The sequence below is a fragment of the Scyliorhinus torazame genome, chromosome 12 (assembly GCF_047496885.1).
Source record: "Scyliorhinus torazame isolate Kashiwa2021f chromosome 12, sScyTor2.1, whole genome shotgun sequence".
In the NCBI taxonomy this organism is placed as follows: domain Eukaryota; kingdom Metazoa; phylum Chordata; class Chondrichthyes; order Carcharhiniformes; family Scyliorhinidae; genus Scyliorhinus; species Scyliorhinus torazame.
The window spans coordinates 150,977,154-150,998,385 of NC_092718.1; the positions used below are offsets into that span (position 1 = coordinate 150,977,154).

The following is a 21,232-nucleotide window of genomic DNA, read 5'->3' on the forward strand; positions in this document are numbered from 1 at the left end:
ACTCCCTTGGTAGTGTGACGACCATAATTGTGCCCCAATATTCCAAGTGCAGCCTTACCAATGAGGATGAAACCAAAGAGAAAATGCTGGAAAATCTCAGCAGGTCTGGCAGAATCTGGAAGGAGAGAAAAGAGGTAACGTTTCGAGTCCAGATGACACTTTGTCAAAGCTGGTGAGGCATGACCTCCCCTTCACAAAACCGTGCTATCTATCGCAAATGAGTCCATTTGTTTCCAAATGGGTATAAATCCTGTCCCTGAGAATTTTCTCCAATAATCTACCGACTACCGACATGAGGCTCACCCGCCTATAGATTCCAGGATTATCCCTGCTATCTTTCTTGAACAGCGGTAACATATTTGCTATTCTCCAGTCCTCTGGAACCTCACCTGTAGCCAATGAGGATCCAAAGATGTCAGTCAAGGCCCCAGCAATTTCCTCCCTTGCTTCCCTCAGTATTCTGGGTTAATCCCATCAGGCGCAGGAGACTTATCTACCTTAATGTCTATTAAAACATCCAGTATCTCCTCTTTTTTGATGTCAACATGATGCAGACTGTCCACACACTCTACCCAAGAATCATCTTCCACAAAGTCCTTTTCTTTGGTGAACACTGATACAAAGTACTCATTTAGTACCTCGCCCATTTCCTCTGGCTCAACACATAGATTCCCCCCATTGTCCTCAAGTGGTCCAATCCTTTCCCCGGCCACCGTCTTGCTTTTTACATATGAATAAAAAGCTTTGGGATTCACCTTAATCCTACTTATCTCTCAGGAACATGACTTTCCTGAATCCTAATCAATTGTCACTTGAAAGACTCCCAGGGGCTTTTCACAGTAACTTCATTGAAGCCTACTTGTGACAATAAGCGATTATTATTATTATTATATTACATGTCCGATGTTGATTTACCCTCCAACAGCCACACCCAATCCAAATTCTTCAATTCCTGTCTAATGTTCTCGTAATTTCCCTTTCCCTCATCCTGATCCAAAAGTACCCTTAAACTAATGGAATTGTGGTCACTACTCCCAAAATATTCCCCGACTGAAACCTCAACCACCTGTCCAGGCTCATTTCCCAATACCAGGTCCAGTCCTGCCCTTTCCCTAGTTGGACTATCTACATATTGCATCAAGAAGCCCTCCTGTTTATTCCCCATAGCCCACTGAAGCGCTAACAAACACAGATTGTGCCATGATTTGGCGGCACAGTGGTTGGCACTGCTGCCTCACAACCCCAGGGACCCAGGTTCAATTCCGGCCTTGGGTGTCTGTGTGGAGTTTGCACTTCCTCCCCGTGTCTGCGTGGGTTTCCTCCGGGTGCTCCGGTTTCCTCCCACAGTCCAAAAGATGTGCAGGTTAGATGGATTGGACATGCCAAATTGCCCGTTTAGTGTCCAAAAAAAAAGGTTAGGTGGCGTTACAGGGACAGGGTGGAGGCGTGGGCTTAAGTAAAGTGCTCTTTCCAAGGGCCGGTGCAGACTCGATGGGCCGAATGGCCTCCTTCTGCTCTGTAAAAATTCTATTATCCCTTTACTATCGGGTTATCCAATTTCCATTTCCGTTTTGCCTACCTTTTTCTGAAATCAACACCCTTGAATATTTAGTTACTAACCATGGTCACCTTGCAACATCTAAGTAATGGCGAAATGCATTTATCTTTATTTGTGCCACTAATTTATCTATCGGGATTGACACCCCATCAACAGTCACTCCTCCACAACCAACAAACAGTAGCAGTAGATTTTACCACCTACAAGATGCACTGCAGCTCACCAAGGCTCCTTCAACAGCATCTTCCAAACCCACAACCTCCCTGTCCCTGTAATGCCACCTAACCTGTTTTTTTGGACACTAAATGGGCAAATTGGCATGTCCAATCCATCTAACCTGCTCATCTTTTGGACCGTGGGAAGAACCCGGAGCACCCGGAGGAAACCCACACAGACACGGGGAGGAAGTGCAAACTCCACACAGGCAGTCACCCGAGGCCTAGAACGACAAGGGCTGCAGCTGCATGGGAACACCATCATCACCTTTGAGTTCCCCTCCAAGGCACATACCATTCTGACTTGGAACTATATTGCGGTTCCTTCACTGTCACTGGGTCAAATTCCTGGAACTCACTTCTTAATACCACTATGGATGTACCTACACCATGTGGACTGGAGCAGTTCAAGAAGACAGCTCACCACCACCTTCTCTTTTTTTTTTAAATAAAAAATTTCCTCCCACATTTACATCCATCAACAATACACAATAATCAACAAGATATGTCAATCCCCATACTAACAACAATCCCATCCGCCCCCCCCAAACCTCAACCCTCATGTTTATATAAACAAATGACAAAAAGGAATCAGGGATTACCCGTAGTCACCCTTAATCTACACGGCTCTCCACCCCACCCATCCCCCCCAACCAATGCCATCCAGCCTCTAAGAAAGGACCGTGCATGATACCCCACAGTTGTACACCCCCCCCCCCCCCCCCCCCAAGTCTCCAGCTCCTCCCGTCCACTGCCTCTTGTAGAACTCCTCCTCCCAACCTCGGTTCCCTCCCCCAACCTCTGTTCCCTCCCCCCAACTTTCCACCCCGGCTAGACCACTCGGACCCTGTTCTGCCAGGCTCCGATGGCCGCAGCCCCTCCCCCCACCTCACTCCCGTTCACTGGCCGGCTTAAACCGGCCAGTGTGGAGGCCCCCGCCCGGGTCCCTTTCCCCCTTGCCCGGCCCTAGGAAAGCCCAAAGATCCCCTTTTAGCACACAAACCCCGTCTATCCACCGACACCCCAAAGAGCCCTCCTTTCGAATGAAAGTCCCGTCCCTTCCCTTGTCCAAATATATGCAACATTGGCTCCTTTAGCCTCTACCCCCGCGTGCAGTGATACTAAAAAAGAAGATGAAAATACAGTCATGAGGTTACATCGGCACATGACCATTCCTCAATTTGTCAGTTCTGCCACAGTCCTTCTGCCTTCGCAAACTCCTCCGCTGCTTCCGCCGTTCCAAAATAAAAGTCCCTGAGCTTGTAAGTCACCCTCAGCTTCGCTGGATATACAATGCCACACTGCACCTTGCCAATGTATAGTGCCCTCTTCACCCGGTTGAAGGCAGCCCGCCTCCTCGCCAGCTCCACCGTAAAGTCCTGGTATACACGTATACCAGCTCCAGCCCACTGCACCACCCGCTTCTGCTTGGCCCAGCTCAGGACCTTCTCCTTCACACTGTACCTACGGAAGCACAGAGTCACTGCCCTTGGCGGCTCACTCGCCTTTGGTACAGGCCTCCACGACCGATGAGCCCGATCCAGTTCATATTGGGAGGGGTCCTCCCCCTCCCCCAGTAGTTTTGCCAGCATCGCAGCAAAATACTCAGTCGGCTTCGGTCCTTCAACTCCTTCGGGCAGCCCCACGACCCTCAAATTCTGTCGCCTGGATCTATTTTCCAGATCTTCCATTTTTCCTCGCAGATTCTTGTTCGTGTCCATCACCTTCCGCATCTCCTTCCCCATCGACGCAAGTTGATCACCGTGCTGCAATACCGTTTCCTCCACTTCCTTCAGCACCTCCCCTTGCTCTCGCACCTCCGCCACTGCGCTCGCCACCGCCGTCTTCACCGGGGAAACCGCCTCCTCCACCAGCACATTCAAAACCTCCCGCATCTCCTTCCTCACCATCTCCATGCATTTCTCAATCTGTGCCACCTGCTTTTGGAATTCCGCAGCCATCACCTTAGTTCTTCAGCCGTAAGCACTGCGGCCTCCCCTGGTGCTCCAGCCTCCATCTTCTTTGTTGGCCCAACGGTGACCTTTCCCCTCTCCAACGGACTTTCAGCCGCTTTTTTCCCAGCCGTTTTTTTGGTGTTTTTTGACATCCTTCTTCTCCTTGCGCTATCCCCCAACTTTTACTGCCGTCGCTGGCCCTAGGACCGGGCGTTACTCCCCGAAAATGACGTTCTGAACGGGAGCCCTCCAATGTGCGGCTGCCTCCCGCCCGCCGTCACCGGAAGTCCACCACCACCTTCTCAAGGGCAACTATGAGAAATAAATACCGGCCTCGCCAGTGATGTCCACATCCTATGAACAATTTTTAAAAAATCTTGTTACAAATGTTTTGTGTCTTCAGGTATAGCACCTTCAATTTGAACTTCCAGCTGTTTTTCCCTGATGTGGCCTTGATCACTAATGCCATATTAATGTTATTAAATTCTACCACTTCCTAATTCAGCATAGTTGATTTGGGCTAAATTGCTACTCTGTTCTGAAGAATCCTGCTTCGGACACCATAAAACAGGCTTTGTAATCTTGAATACGTTAACAGCAAGTTTTTATTAACAACTCATAACTCTATAGGAGCCACCTCCTACACATCCCTAAACTAACCCCTTGCTCTGGGTCATGTGTCTTCTTACATCACTGTGTGAGCCTCACATTAACCCTGTATGTACCAGACCCTACTATTACATATGTTCCCTGGTCTTTTTCTCATGGCTATTAAGTTACTTCAGTTTACTTTTAAGTCTTGCATTACAACCAGTGAAATTCCAAAATTACTGCTATTACATTTCCCTTCTTCAAGTCCTTGAAGTTAAAGTTTCAGGCGATCTGGAGGCCTTATAACCTTCCACATCTAACCCACCGTTCTTTCAGGAGAGTAGTAGACTCTGCTGGTTCTGAATCTTGTACGGTTGGACTGACATCTGAGTACGGTTTCATCTGTTCCTTCCGTTGCTTGATGTTAAACCACGCCTGGTTGGACTGACCACTTGGACGGTGCATGGTTGTTATTGCCCTCAATCGTTTCTTATGGGGTGGATGACAATGGTATTCACAATTAGTCGACTTTCTTTAATCAGCGGTATAGCTTTGCAAGTCGAGTCGCATAGATAAGAATTGCAGTTCTGCTGTTTAGGGAGGTACCTGATGTAGACAAAATTAATTATTCATTTATTTATTTTTCTCTTTGCCAGACTTGGGCCGGGAGTTTCCCCAATATCGGCAAAGGCCAATATCAGGCGGGAAAAAATGTGTTGAAGCTGCCAACAGTGGCTTTCTCTGCCATATAGTGCAGGACTGCGGGGTGGGAGGAGATTTAAGATCCTGCATTGCCATCTCTATATAGTCTTGCTTTATGAATTTAACTCACAAATTAAATTAAAGTTACCCTACTCTGAACCCTCCCTCAAGCTGGATTAGCATAAAGCCCAATCTCCCGCACTAATTATTCGATTCACCAGGACAGTCCTTCCTGCCAGTTTAAGTAAAGTCTATTCCTCTCCTGATTAAATGAAAGATTAAGTTTCTTTGAGCGTGCTCTGAGAAGAGTAGAAGAAAAAATAGTTTTTTCATCAATTCCATCATCCCAAATTAGACTTCTGTCAAATATTGTTTGGTCAAGTTTGAAGACCTTTTAGGACTACGTAAAATTGCAGTGCGTCAGTGTGTAACATTGTCATTGTGTTTCTTGTATCTAATGTGTGGAATAAATGATTGATACCCTAAACACCATATGTAGTCACTAAAACTGTCCATTTTGGTCTTGTTTGCCCTAGTCTATCGATTCGGAGGAGGTCGTTGTCCCAGGCCGGCACCGAGCCTCTCTATCAGATTTGACTTGCATTGAGGATATTGAAGGTCTCACAGTGCGTCAGCTGAAGGAAATACTAGCACGAAATTTTGTAAATTACAAAGGGTGTTGTGAAAAGTGGGAGCTCATGGAGAGAGTGACACGGCTGTACAATGAACAAAAGGACCTTCAGAATCAGGGTAAAAGAAGTTCCATATTTATATATTCAATCCCATTGTGAGGTAATACATTTTCTCTGCTAACTTCTTTCCTTGACAGTTTCTGAATCCAGAACACGAGGTCGTAAGAATCTGCATTATTTTCACCTTGTAGCTTTTAAGAGACCTTTGTGAATTTTCTTTTATGGATTAGTACATGTTATTCCTCGGTATTTACAGCACAGAAACAGACCACTCAGCATAATAAAGGATGATGGTGCTGGAATGTTGATTATTTCCTAGATTTTACACCCAAATTGTCTGACTGTATACCAAAAGTATCCTTGTTTCTGCCTAATATGTGTCGTAACACAAACTGAAGAAAAGTACTACCAACGTCCCAGTGTAGGTTTACCATTTCCAACAGAACTAAGCCTGAGAGACTGCATGCTTAACGTCAATCAATGTTAAATTATAGCATCTTTGTTCTGTGCAGGTTGCAGCTGTACAAATGTGCTTCACTTTTGGACCAGTAGCCATTAGTGAGAAATAAAACTTTCATCCCATTAAGTTGGCTGATTTCAAACTCAGAACCTCAAACCCAGGGAAATTTCTGCATTGCATAGTCTCCCTCAGTTTTCTTTGACTTATTGAAAAGGTCCAAAACCTGACTATATTTTGGCTGGAGTTACATCACATCTGTGGAGTGTGAGTGGTGATCAGTCAACAGCGCAAAATGAAATGACAAACATGAGATCTGTAACAAAGCAGCTCTCTGCTTGCCTGCTTGGACATTGCAGATTTCCACCCCTGTCCCAGGCAGTTAACTTGTTCATGTTGGGACTGTAGGTGAGAAACAAAAAGACTAAAAATAGGAAGTGTTTCATTTTTCACTAGCTTTCTCAGTTTGACTACACAAATTAAAATTTATATTTTTAGGCCTCAATCAGTTTGCTGTTGCATAACTGTCTGCATCATAGTTTTTTTGCATTAATTATATTGTTTTATTTTGTGCAGGTGGGAATGAATCATCAGGTGTTGATGAGAATCTCTGTAAAATATGCATGGACTCTCCAATCGACTGTGTGCTGCTGGAGTGTGGCCACATGGTCACTTGTACTAAATGTGGGAAGCGTATGAGTGAGTGCCCCATCTGCAGGCAGTTTGTCATACGGGCTGTACATGTCTTCAAGTCTTGAGTGATTGTAACTACTGTGAAACCATATCGGATCAATTAGAGATGTGCATTTTCACAACCCAGACCTAGGCTGCTGTTTTAAACAGACCTGCCCACCAGTACCTCTAGTAAGTCAGTCAACACATTTCTGGTTCACTCAATGAAAACACTATTTAATTGTGTAGAATGTTTTACATGAAACAAATATCATTTATCTTGGAAATGTTGAAAGGGTGTCCATACAATTGGAACTCTTTCCACTGTAGAAAGGAAGGTTGAAAGAAATGAGATTGCAAAGAGAAGTACAAGAAAATCCAAAGCAAAAAGAAATTAAGCTAGAATTCACTGATCTTGTAATGATCTATGGAGCAACGTATAGGGTTGAACTATTTTAGCATGTGACGCAATGTTGAAAATTGAAGTTGAGTTGACAGAATGCAAGAGCAGGCTAAGGGTACAGTAGAGGAGAGGAAATTATTAAATGTAAGCTAGTTTCTATTTGGGATAATTAGTATTTATGAAGGATTTTGTACTTTTGTTTCGATCATTCAAAGTTTATTACAATGACTGCAGACACTTTAGAAATAGTGCAATTTATTTTTACTGCTGGATACTTGGGGTGGGGTGGGTTGATCAACAAATTATACATCAAAAACACGTGAGGAAACTAAAAGAGCAGACATTAAGCTGCACTAAAATGAGCAAATGCTGGTAGATGGCCATCATGCCATTACTCAAAATGCGTGTAGAACGAATAACGATCTTTCAGTTCCAGTTGAAGCTTGGTTCTGCCACGTTTAAGCCTAAAACCACTGAACTAAATACCAGATATATTATTAACACCTTACAAACACCGGGCATTTCCACATGCATTTGAACATCGAAGGGCAAAACCAGACTGTGGGCTAGCAGTTACAGATATTTGTTGGTCAAATTGGGTTGATAAAATGCACCATCTTCATCTTACTGAGCCCCAAGCCTTCACATTAAACATGGCTCCATATAATTTATACAGTTCAGTGCTATCTGAACCATCCTGTTTTCCTATACTGCATAGATCAAAGGAGCATATTTAAGGATCAATAGATATGTAAAATTTAAACACCAAGTTTTTAATTTGAAATACAGTCTATCGATCTTTAACTTTGCATTGGTGTCTACAGTGCAATAATTGCAAGTAAATGTTTACAGGAGTTTAAAACAGGTTAACGGTCAAACAATGTAACATTGTAAATTCTGTTAAAATATTTAAGATTTGAGTGGTTTCTCTCCACTGCCCTTCCAAATTGTGTGGTTAATGCCAGTGCCCTTAAAGTTTTTAGCCATTCTGTCGCTCTGTAGGTGCTGGATTTCCATTTTTGACAGTACTACACCATCATTGTCTGATCTTCAATTTTATACCAACATTTTTCCCAAGATATCTTTTTTATCTTTTCCATCCCCCTCACCCACAACCAAAAGAAAATTTATGACACCAAATGCACTATTTGAAGTGGATTTTATTGACAAATCTCAAATCTGTTGTGCCTTATGTAATCTTATCTAAATGATTTTTCTTTTACCAATTAAGTTTTCTACATGCAAAAGTTGTAGTGTACTGATATTTGAATTCTAATCCATCCGTCAAATCTTTGTATCTGTTGCTTACTCTGGACCTGTGACTGTTCTAATAATGGAGCATTGCAGCCTTTGTCCATCTGCAGAGACATGTTTACAGTTTCCTACTTTTTCTCAGGATTGAAAGCTGTTTCCTGCCACATTTTTCTCAAACTGTGTCCTGTCCATTTAAATCTGTTCTCTAGCATAGACTTTGTTTCAACTGTGAAAACTGACTTTGCCTATATTTGAAATGGTGCTACCTGTATCTTGCAAGCAATAACTAGAATGGGAGGAAGATCAACTGAAGTTGTTGCGTTTACGTTGCAAACCTTTGAAAAGCTTTGTTGTTCTTAGACCAGAATGTCGCAAGATGTGAATTTGACCTCCATCTGACTATAGGCATTTCATTTTGTTATCTTGAAAATCCCAGTCTAAATGTATATTAGCACCAAGCATCTTTTCCACATACCCAAAATAGTTAAGCAAATACCATGGGTCCCCAATATGAGCATTTTGTAAGCGGCTTTCTACATGGGTCACAAAATATCTCCTATCATTACTAAAATGTTGAAACTATATCACTCAATTAATAAATGCTGTCTTGAGCTTGCCTGACATCAGGAAGGGTGTGCTTGCTACCTATATGTTTCCCACTTTATATTTTAGATTTTTTTTCTCTCCCACCCCAGCGTATCAGATGAACATTACTGAAGTATGTGAATATGTAATCGGCCTAATCTAAAGGGCAGTAGTGTTTGCTGTTGACAATCCACCTGTAGACATTGGGTTGGATTCTTCGGCTTCCCATCTGCGTGTTTCTCAGCAGCGAGGGCTGGTGCGACATTCGCTGGCAGCAGTATTCTCTGCTCCCGCTGTTGTCAATGGGAATTCCCATTAAAGCCACCCCATGCCACTGGGAAATCTGCATCGGGGATGATGATTTTTTTTTTTAAATCTTAGTTTTTATTGAGAGGGGGAGTTTTGCACTGGCATATGAGTGGCGGGGTCTTAACGCACCAACGTGCCCGGCTTCACAGAGAACGGGATGCAGTTTTTAGAGGAAGCCCCGATCTCTAAGTGACAGTCGAAGCCCGCCACCCCCTCCCCAAACATCACCACCGTCGGAGCTTCAGTGCCCCCCACTCTCCATCATCCTCACTATCATTGGGGTCTCCCCAATGGATCTCCCGTCAGACTCTTCCCCCCCCCCCCCTTTCAGGTTCCACCCCCCTTGGTAGTGCCCAGTTAGCGGTGCCATGGCACTACCCAGCCATGTCCCCAACCACCTGGGGGTTCCAGTGCCCCCCAACATGGTCATCACGTATGATCTCTGTGCCCAGCGAGATGGTAAACCAGATTACATCAACTGCCACTGGCCGGGGGCATCTCGCACTGGTCGGTGCCCAATTCAAACCTCATTGAGGGCCCCTCTGACTATTCCTCCGGCAGAGTGGAGTCTGCGGCAGGTGCAGTGCGGCCGGAGAATCGCTCCCAATGGTATTGTAACATGATTAATTTACATTTTCTCTTTCAGACTCTGTTTCTGTTTCAAATGATGCGATTTGCATATTTTAAATGATAAAGATTCTGATGGTGGTTTACAGACCTCATATCAAATTGGCAGGCTGTTGGGGAGAATTGGCTTATTAATCCCTACACAGAACTGACATCTTCTATAGTCCAAAAGTAAAAGCTGCAAGGAGATCAATGTTGCCTGAAGTTTGTTAGATATTGTTTTAATGTTTTCAGTAAAGGTGGGGAAGCTGAAAGGGTTTTGTTTTTTTTTGTTATGCACAGGCTGTAAAGGAAAATAAAAACACAAATCCTGGTTTTGTAGGGAATTGATACATTCCCTTAAAGGGGAAAAAGTCTCAGGCGTGTAACTCCATGAATAGTCTGAGCAAATGTTATTTTTTTGATATTACCAACTCAGTCTGTCCACTGAGAGGCTCCTAACTAACAGCAGGAGCTTCATTTACAACCAACCTGGGAATCGTGCGATAACAGGCTCCCAGCTGACAGTACTGTGCCCTGAGGTCCCGTGACTATGAATTTGGCAACCCCCACCTCTATTCCCCACACCTTTTACTAAAAGATGCTCTGGATTACTCTGTTGCTGGAGTCACCAGTCCAGCTGAGCAGCAAAGGAGTTAGGGGAGGGAAAAAAATCAAAATCCTGGAGATATTCAACAGGTCAGGCAGCATCAGTGGAGAGAGGAACGGAATTAACCTTTCAGATTAATAACCTTTCAACTGTCTCTGCCTTAAGTGACCCGTGTTTACTTGCACTGATCTCTTCCTTTTTACAATCTTGTTAAGGTACATACAGTCTATTTTTATATTTCTTGTTACAGTAGCTTACTCTGAGTTAATGTTTCAGATCAATCATATTTCATCAGTTCGGAACTGTTTTTTTTTTTTTAAAAACTGATGCTTTTTCCTAAAATTCCCCCAAAAATGTTTAGAGTATTATTTTCATGTATAAAATGAGGAAATATTTTGATCAAGTTGTACTACCCGTCATTAAGTATTGGAGTTTGTGTTGAGCACTCGTAAGGATAGGAGGCCCCATGATGTTTATTTGAACCAGTGTGAGAACTAAAATATATTGCGAGAGGCACATGCTTTTATCTTTGACAATCTGTTAATTAAGCTGCCTGAAAATCTACCAATGGATGAAGGAAGACTTTATTAAAGAAGTCATGGTTCCTATAAATGACTGAGCAGAAGAAGTGAACAACCTATACATTTGTTTTACATCGTTCACTGCTATTAAGCATGGGTCTATGAAGTATGCATATGTTCGACATGTACTGTATACGAGGCATTGGCAAATAAATATGAACGGGTCCTGGGTTGAATAACCTGCTTTATTAGAAGAAAGTTATGGACGGACTGGGAATGGTTTTGAGCTACACAAAGAGTTAGAATCAGCCATCAAGCCATATCTGGTTGAAAACTGATTTAGTAATGTTAATTTGTTCACCAGAAATTGACACTGAATGTGGCTCCATTTACTAATACTTCAAATGTCTTGCATTTGAATAAACCAAAAGTCACTGTACTAACTGGAAGACAGCAGCATTTGAAGCAGAGATGGAATGGAGTTGTTAACATCCTGATCTGGCAGTCCATGGAATAATCTGCCTATTGTGGATTTAAAATCAACTCGTTACTTTTGGTGATTTATTTTTACTGTTTTATTGCTAGTCACATCGCTATTATTGTAACCGCAACAAAGGAAGAGGCTATTGAAACAACACCATCTGTGAACCAGACTTGCTTTACTCTGTGTTTTACTTGTTAGTATGATCTGTATCAAAAGGAATGAAGTGCAAACTTGATCAGAATTTATTGACAATCTAAATCAAATCCTTTGTGAAAGCTTTACTCATTACCTGATGCTTCTGAAGTATCAATAATTCTTTGTCCTTTTGCCTTCCAGCCTTTAAGATCTGCTGTAAGTTTAGTTTTTTAAATCTTGCCCCATTTCAACACCTATCTCCTACCAAAGTATCTTCAGTAAAATAGATGTAAAAAGAAATGAGTAACTGTGCTCTAGTTACTCCTTTGGAATCTTTTCAACTTTTTCAAAAACAAGCGCATTGATTAATAGGATTTAACAATATATCTCAAATTTGAAAACCACTTTGGAGAAATGAAGAGTGAAGAAACTCATGAGAATATGAATCAATTTTCTGGCCAGATTAAGAATGGTATTTGAAATAAACCCTTCAAATGTAAGGTGTTTTCTGCCCACTTCATTTTATAATAGAACAACAAGTTTTATTACAAAAGCATGATTGTTGGTATGATTTTTTAAAAATCAAGTAGCAAGTGGAGCTTGTTCTGTGAAAACTGGTGATCAAAGAATATTTACTTGGGAAGTGCATACCCCCAGTGGATTGTATAATTTCAAAATATTTAAAGCATTGGTAGGTTTTTGTTTTTGTTTTAAACAATGAGTCTTGAATATAACAGCATTGGATGCATTTTTATATTTCATAAGGCAACTGACTGTGTCAGGAGCAAAATTAGAAATAATGCATAAAATGCTTCATTTCTTCTATCATAAGAGTGACTAATGAAAAATTAAGTTTCATTTTGTGGGTTTTATTGTTTCCTTTTTTACTGCTTTGGGAAAGAAGTATATGGTTCTCCAGAGCAGGGTAGACTAAATGACAGCACTATAAATGAGGGTCTAATGATTTATGCTATACACTTACGGAGTTTGGTAATCTATCAATTATCTACACTGGAAAATATTGTCTATTCTAACTAACTAGAAATTTTATATTGATTATATGGATGATTTCTGGAATCAGTTCCTTGGCTAATTTTAAAGCCTGTATACATTTTCTTGTACATGATTTTAGATTTCAATTTTTTCTGAGCAATAAAAATATATTTGGAATTCTGATGCATTGAATTTTTGAAAGCAGTTGTGCAGATTGATGCTGCACATAATACACACACCATTTCATCTCACCGATGTTGGAGTCTTGAAGTTTTAGAACTACCCCAGTTTAATAATAATCTTTATTATTGTCACAAGTAGGCTTACATTAATACTGCAATGAAGTTACTGTGCAAATCCTGTATGCAATGCAACAAATTGTTTTCTTACAACACTGTTTCCCTCAATCCCAGATATGGTGAGAGACTTTAAATAGTAGCATTCTGCTAAATCATTTGAGTACAAACTGGTGTTGGGTTGAATGTATTAAAGGTGAAATTCAGTTTTTTTAAAAACTACATTTATGTTGGGCAGCTGAAAGTACCGACTCTCTTGAATAGAATGACGGGTTTAGGTATTCCGGACCTGAAAACACTAATCTTACAAACCTATTATTTAGGTTAAGCCACCAAAAGAGGGAAATCTGTTTCTCTCCTAAGACTCAGAATAGCTCTCACGATGGGAGGTTGCCTTTCTGTGTCTCAACAGCCAAACAAGATTTCAGTTACTTTCTCGTGGAAGAAGTTCAGATACGTCACTCATACCTTAACTCATACTTTATCTTCTCTAACCGCAGGAAATCGTACAGGTCACCCAACCATGCTGCTACCCCCGGTGGCAATGCTGACCGCCACTCCAACAAAATTTGTCGCCGTGCAATCAGAGAGGCGAAGGCTATGACATCAGCCTTCCTCCTCTCCATGAGCTCCGGCATCTCTGAAACCCCAAATATCGCCACCAAAGAGTCCGGGTCAACTCCCTCCTCCACTATCCTGGCTAAGACCACGAACACTCCCGCCCAGAACTTTCCCAATTTTTCACAACCTCAAAACATGTGCGCATGATTCGCTGGCCCCTGCCCACACCTCTCACACTCATCTGCTACCCCCTGAAAGAACCCACTCATTCTCGCCCGAGTCATATGCACCCTGTGCACCACGTTGAACTGTATCAGGCACATCCTTGCACAAGAGGAGGTCCTGTTTACCCTTCGCAGTGCCTCACTCCATACTCTCCAATTGATCTCCATTCCCAACGTCGCTTCCAATTTCTCCTTTATCTTCACCAGCTCGCCTCCCTGCTCCCCCAGCCACTTATATATATCCCCAATTCTTCCCTCCCCTTCCACATCTGGAAGCAACAGTCGCTCCAGCAGGGTGTATCCCGGCAATCTAGGGAACCCCTTCCAGATCTTTTGTGCAAAGTCCCTAACCTGTAGATACCTGAACTCACTACCCCTCAGTAGCTCTACCTTCTCCCTTCGCTCCTCCAGACTGGCGAACCATTCCTCCAAATACAATCCCTCACCTTAACCAGCCCCACTTCCCTCCACCTCCTGTATACACTTATACATCCCCCCCCCGGCTCAAACCCATGATTCTCAAACAACGGCGTTAGCAACGACATTCCTTCCAGCCTAAAATGCCTCCTCTGCTGATTCCATATCTTCACCGTGGACTGCACCATTGGGCTCCCTGAATACCTACTCGGAGCCATTGGCAGTGCTGCCATCACCATAGCCTTCAAACTAGACCCCTTACAAGATTCCTCCTCCATCCTAACCCACTCTACCCCTTTTCCTTCCCACCACCGCTGCACCTTGTCCACATTCGCCATCCAATAATAATGAAGCAAGTTTGGCAATGCCAACCCCCCTGTTGCCTCTGCCTCTGTAGCAGGGTCCTCCCCACCCTCGGCACCTTCCCCGCCCATACAAAGTCAGAGATGATTGTGTCCACTTTCCGAAAAAAGGCCTTTGGTATAAAGATCGGGAGAGCCTGCAAGATAAACAAGAAACTCGGCAGAATATTCAGTTTCACCACTTAGACCCTCCCCGCCAATGTTAAGTGCAGTGTATCCCACCTCTTAAGATCCTCCCTGGCCTCCTCCACCAGCTTTGTTAAGTTCCACTTATGGAGCCCCGTCCATCCCCTCGCTACCTGAATCCCCAAGTACCTAAACCTATCCTTCGCTACCGTAAATGGCATCTCCCCTAAATTAGCCCGCTGTGCCAGCTCATTCACTGGGAATACCTCGCTTTTCCCTACATTCAGCTTGTATCCCGAGAAACCTCCCCAACAGGCCCATAATCCTTCCCATACTCTCCAACGGATCCAAAACATACAGGAGGAGGTCATCGACATAGAGCGACACCCAATGCTCCCTCTGTCCCCTCATTATCCCCTGCCACTCTGCTGAGCGCCAACAGCTCTATGGCCAGCGCAAACAGCAGCGGCAACAGCAGGCACCCCTGCCTCATACCCCTGTGTAAGTCAAAGCTTTGTGAGCTCATATCATTCGTCCTCACCCTCACTCTTGGCGCCACATACAGCAACCGCACCCATGCCACAAATCCAGGCCCAAACCCAAACCTTCCCAAAATTTCGAACGAGCACCGCCACTCCACCCAATCAAATGCTTTCTCTGCGTCCATTGACACCGCCACATCCGGTACCAGAGCTCTCGACAGATTCATCACCACATTCAACAGCCGTCTTATATTACTCGCGAGCTGCCTGCCCTTCACGAAGCCTGTTTGATCTTCTGCAACCACCCCGGGACACAATCCTCCATCCTCCCTCCCAACAACTTAGCCAATACTTTCACATCCGTGTTCAATAGTGATATGGGTCTATCCGACCCACATTCCACCAGTTCCTTCCCTTTTTTTGGGATAAGTGTGATTACTGCCTACTTCAGCGTCTCCGGCAACTCCCCCTTCTCCAGTGCTGCATTAAACGCCCCCAACAGATGTGGTGCCAGGTCCGCTGCAAATTCCTTAAAAAATTCTGCCGGGTACCCATCCGGCCCAGGGGCCTTCCCCGACTTCATACCCCTGATACTGTCCAGCACCTCCCTCAGCCCCAGGGGCTCCTCCAACGCCTGCCTCTTTGCTTCCTCAACCTGGGGAAATTCCAGCTCGTCCAGAAACCACTCCATGTCCCTCTCCTCTCCTCCTGGGTCTGCCTCATAAAGTCCCTGGTAATACTCTCTAAATGCCTCATTTATCTTCCCTGGCTCTGACACCCCAGCCCCAGCCCCGGATTCAATATTTCTCTGGATGCAGCCTGCCTCCGCAGCCGGTGCGCCAGCATGCGGCTCGTCTTCTCCCCATACTCTTATTGCACCCCTCTTGCCCTACGCAGTTGCCCTACCGCCCTCCCCATTGTCAGTCTGTCAAATTGCCCCTGCAACCTTTTCCTCCTCGCCAATCCCTCCACGGTGGGAATATTCCCTGTCCACCTCCACTATCTCGCTCACTAGACGGTCATGTGCCGCCCTCCTTTCCTTATTCGCACAAACCGTAAATGAAAATTTCTCCCCGGACCACTGCCTTCAGTGCTGCCCAAAAAATGTCCGCTGACATCTCCCCATTCTGATTGAACTCCACATAATCCCTAATCGCCAACCTCACCTTATCACAAAAACCTCCATCTCCCAACAACCTCCAGTCAAACCGCCACCTCGGCCTCTGCTCTCGTCCCGTACTGAACCGAATATCCAGCCAGTGGAGTGCATGGTCCGAGATAACAATCCCCGCATACTCTGCCCCCTCCACCCCAACCAAAATCTCCCGACTCACTACAAAGTAATCAATCCTCGAATACACCTTATAGATGTGTGAAAAGAAGGAATACTCCCTTCCCCCTGGGTTCTGAAAGCACCATGGATCCACCATACCCATCATCTCCATAAACCCCCCCAGCTCCCTTGCCATTCGTACCCTACCCATCGACCTGGGGCTCGATCTATCCACCCTCGGCTCCAGGACACAGTTAAAATCTCCTCTCATGATCAACTGGTACGTGGCCAAATCCGGAATTGCTGCGAGCAACCCCCACTTAAAACCCAGATCATCCCAATTTGGGACATACACATTTACCAACGCTACCGATGCCCTTTCCAATATCACACTCACAATCACATATTTCCCACCTAGATCCCTCGCCTCCTTCGCACTCACGAATCCCATTTTTTTTGCTCATTAAAATTGCCACACCCCTCGATTTTGAATCAAACCCCGAGTGAAAAACCTGCCCAACCCACTCCTTCCTTAACCTAACTTGGTCCTTCACACGGAGGTGTGTCTCCTGCAAAAAGACCACCCCCGCTTTCAAGCTCCTGAGGTGCGCGAACACCCGCAACCTTTTAACCGGCCCATTCAGTCCCCAGACGTTCCACGTTACCACCCTTACGGCTCCAGTCCCCTCTACCGTCTGTCATCTTACCCACTTAACTCCTGCCCCTTTTAATTCCACTCTGTACCTAGCCCATCCCAGATGGCCCCTTTCTTTGCCCTTGACCATGTCATCTCTCACCCCCTGCCGTGTCGCAAACCCCCCCCCGCATTTAATAATAGTATTTTTATTATAAAATACTCTCCATTGACACATACAGAATTGCAGAGTTCAAAATATAAATTGGTTAACAGTCCTTTGTTATCTGCTAACAAGCTAACTTCTCGAAAGTAAGGAAATATCTATTATCTGCTTGAATGTCAGGTGTCTAAGATGTGTGGTTGGGCAGGGAGTTGTTTGAGACATTTCTATTTCTGTCTATTTTCAATGTGTCAAGTTTCTTAGATATATAGATGTTCAGATAGACAGTATTCCAAATGGTGTTATCTTAAGTATCAAAATTATACAGCTAGGAAGAAATTTGTTAATTTATTTCAGTTGCTATCTTAGAATGTCCTTCCCACGGTCTGTCTTTTGGTTATAATTGCAGGAAGGTAATTTAAAGAATTTACGGGCTGTCAATTCAAGGATCTTCCTCATCCCACATTTGTCTGGAGTAGCTTAATGATCCTTGGGGTCAGCTAAAGTTTGTTGCAGCAAATGATTTTTGAAAGACCTTTTATTCCACTTTGAATGAAAATACTTGATGTATTAATTTCTGCTGCTTATACTTGTCCTTATTTCTAAACCGAATTCTGTGGCGTGATCTTTTTCATAGAATTTACAGTGCAGAAGGAGGCCATTCGGCCCATCGAGTCTGCACCCGCTCTTGGAAAGAGCACCCTACCCAAGCCCACACCTCCACCCTATCCCCGTAACCCCACCCAACACTAAGGGCAATTTTGGACACTAAGGGCAACTTAACAGGGCCAATCCACCTACCCTGCACATCTTTGGACTGTGGGAGGAAACCGGAGTACCCGGAGGAAACCCACGCACACACGGGGAGAATGCACAGACTCCGCACAGACAGTGACCCAAGCCGCGAATCGAACCTGGGACCCTGGAGCTGTGAAGCAGTTGTGCTAACCACCATGCTACCGTGCTGCCCAATCACAATAGCAAGTGGCTGCAAGAAGGGCTGTATTTTTTGGTGATGCTCACCTTGGCCCTACCCACAGTAGCATTGGAATGAAGAGCAGCTAAACATTGAAGAGTGAACACCTAGCCAATTTCACCTGGGGAAGTTGTCGTGTTTACTGAGGGTGTGGTGTACACATCTATGTTCATACATTCTCATTTATTGGTACATGAAATTTCAGTTTATTGGTTTTAATTAGGGTAAGAGCTAAAGAACATCAAAATGACAAAAATGATACAGGTGCAAAAAAAAAAAAAAAACTGCATTCCATTCTTAGTTACAGCCTAGCAGTATCCTGGTCATTACCTAATCTAATATCAGTTTCTGTAAAATCTATGTAAATTATTTCTCGTATATCACATGACGATGTAGAATAGCAGAAACCGAGACAGACAAAAATATTAATAGTTAGTTCATTCTATCTGAACGGGGTCAATGCCAAGTACAATTCTCTTTTATAAACCTGAAAATTGGTGTACATTAGCCAAGATTATATTTAAGGAATTGTAATAATTCATTTCATCTGCATTTGTTAAATTAGCATACATGATCTGTGTTTTGAACGTACTCTGCAGTGGAGAACCATAATCGTTGCATTCATCCTGTGTGCTGCACAGAATACTTTTTTCTGTTGCTCTATAGCTTGTGTTAAGATAATCTTTTATTTTAGCCTCTGTATTTTTGGCAATCTCATTTTGACGGTGGGAGGAAACCGGAGTACCCGAAGGAAATCCAAGCAGACACAGGAGAATGTGTAAACTCCACGCACAGTCACCAAGGTTGGAATCGAACCCGGGTCCCTGGCGCTGTGAGACAGCAGTGCTAACCACTGTGCCATCATGCTGCAGTATGTACACTGTCAGAAGTGCAGCCATTTGAAAGAGGTGTTAAATTCGTGCTTCATTTTCCCCTTCAGATAGATGTAAATTACCCCACGCCCTTATTTTGAATAGCTGACCTATTGCTTACCAACATCTAACACAGGTTCTCTGATTATCACATTGTTAGTTGTGGGAAATCACTGCACAAATTGGTTGCTGGATTTCTTACAATGGTGTCTACAAAAAGACTATGGGCACGATTTAGCAGCCTTGTCACGCCTGACTTGGTATTGGGATGAGGCCGTTGAATCGCGCGAGAGGCCTGGAATGATATTCACGGTGCTCAAAACATCTCGCAAGATTCAACAGAATCTCACAGCGCAATCTGGATCTCACTCTCACTGGGTGAGATCCAGGCAGGTATGTTTGAATGAGCCATTGGGCTCATTGAAATATACGCTTGCCCAATTTACCCAGGACCCAGAAATTCGCCAGCGTGGTCTCAACCGGGCGCCGTTTGTTAATGATTCACAAAGTCGTGGCATCTCGGGGGGGGGGTGCTTGGCACTGCCAGCTTTCAATGCCCAGGTTGGCTGGCCAGGGATCGGGCCTTACCCATAAGAGGTGAAGTGACGGGGGCTCGAGCACTTCGGTTAGCCGAAGTGTAAGGTCTTGAATCAGCAGAGGGGGTTGAAAGTTTAGGGCTGCCTTTAAAAATGGCACCCTGGTTGGCGAATAGTCTTCCTGCATTGGTGAGCTTTAATGACTCGCAGTGTCCTCGACGGAGGTTTCATGGCAAGGCCCACAAAAAGGGCAAATGCTGCTGATTGTGTGGTCTTTCTCTGTGCTGCAGGCACCGAGAAACACCCCACCAAATGTGCCGTTCAAGTGGACTTTAACATGAGTCTGATGAATCGTGCCCTATATAGCGGCATTTAAGGGACATCTAGACAAGTATATGAATAGGGTGGGAATGGAAGTTTTGTGAGGACCACGAAGAATCCAGCACAGGTTTTAAGGATACAAAGTAATAACATTTATTTACAATAACATATATATAACAGCAGCAGCAACTTCCCTTGCTGCACACTCCTTCCTGCTGGTTCCTAAACTGGCCAGCTTTATTTATACTTGGAGTTTACTAATGGTTTCTCCCCCCCCCCCATTGGGGAAGCTCATACTCCCACAGGATTGTGGGATTGTCATTAGTCCCCAGCCAATGGTAAGCAGGCAGGTTATAACATCCCTCCCCCCCCCCCCCCCCAAAGTCCAAGGAATCCACCAAAGACCCTGGCGAAGGAGGGTGTCGGACTCGTTTTGTCGCAGGCCGGACACCATTTGCACGCGGCACTGGATCAGGAGGCGTGTAACGAGACGGAGACCGGCGCTTCCGTGATGAACGGCGCGACGGTTGTACATCCACAGCCCGTGGACCCGAAGATTCCCCCTCTGATGCATCCTGTGTCTCCATCTCGGGAGTCAGAGTCTGTTGCCTCCGTCATGTCAGCGTCTCTATCTCCATTCGGTTCGGTAACGACCTGCGCAGGCTTCGAGTGAGGCACCAGTGGAAGATTGTGAGGACTACCTTACTGTCTGGTCTCTGCGGCTGTAGAAATGAGCTCCGGGGGCAGGGAATCTTTTGAGAGGATACTCTTCTGGACCGAACGTGGTCTACATGTTTGCGCTGGCGATGACCCTGGGCTTGCACCTGGTAAGATATAGGGCCTGTTTGGCGAAAGATTACTCCAGGAACCCACTGGGCACCACCAGCAAAATTCTGAACGAACACTGGGTCACCGGGCGCAAACTGCCGAATCGGCCGATACCGAGAAAATCCCTGTCCCAACCATTCTTGTGTGCAGCGTACCTTTGCGCCAATGTCCGGGAAAACCATACTAAGGCGGGTGCGAAGTCTCCGGCCCATTAAGAGTTCTGCGGGAGCTACCCCAGTCACCGCATGGGGGGTGGTCCTATACGTAAACAAAAAGCGAGCCAGTCTCGTGTCCATTGATCCGGAAGACTGCTTCTTTAGGCCTCTTTTGAATGTCTGCGCTGTGCGCTCTGCCAACCCATTTGAAGCCGGGTGGTAAGGGGCAGTGCGGATATGGCGTATGCCGTTCATCTTCGTGAA

At 44.7% G+C, this 21,232-nt stretch overlaps 1 protein-coding gene across 3 annotated transcripts in view; it reads left to right on the plus strand.

Moving 5' to 3' along the window:
- Positions 1–12,923, plus strand: part of LOC140386660 (E3 ubiquitin-protein ligase rififylin-like) — a 147,288-nt gene extending 134,365 nt beyond the window's left edge. For all 3 annotated transcript variants that reach the window (XM_072469190.1, XM_072469187.1, XM_072469191.1), the window contains 2 exons: positions 5,558–5,771; positions 6,747–12,923. In XM_072469190.1, coding sequence (XP_072325291.1) covers positions 5,558–5,771; positions 6,747–6,928 — 396 coding nt within the window. In that variant the 3' untranslated portion in view covers positions 6,929–12,923. The remainder of the gene's footprint in view (positions 1–5,557; positions 5,772–6,746) is intronic.
- Positions 12,924–21,232: the final 8,309 nt, after the last annotated feature.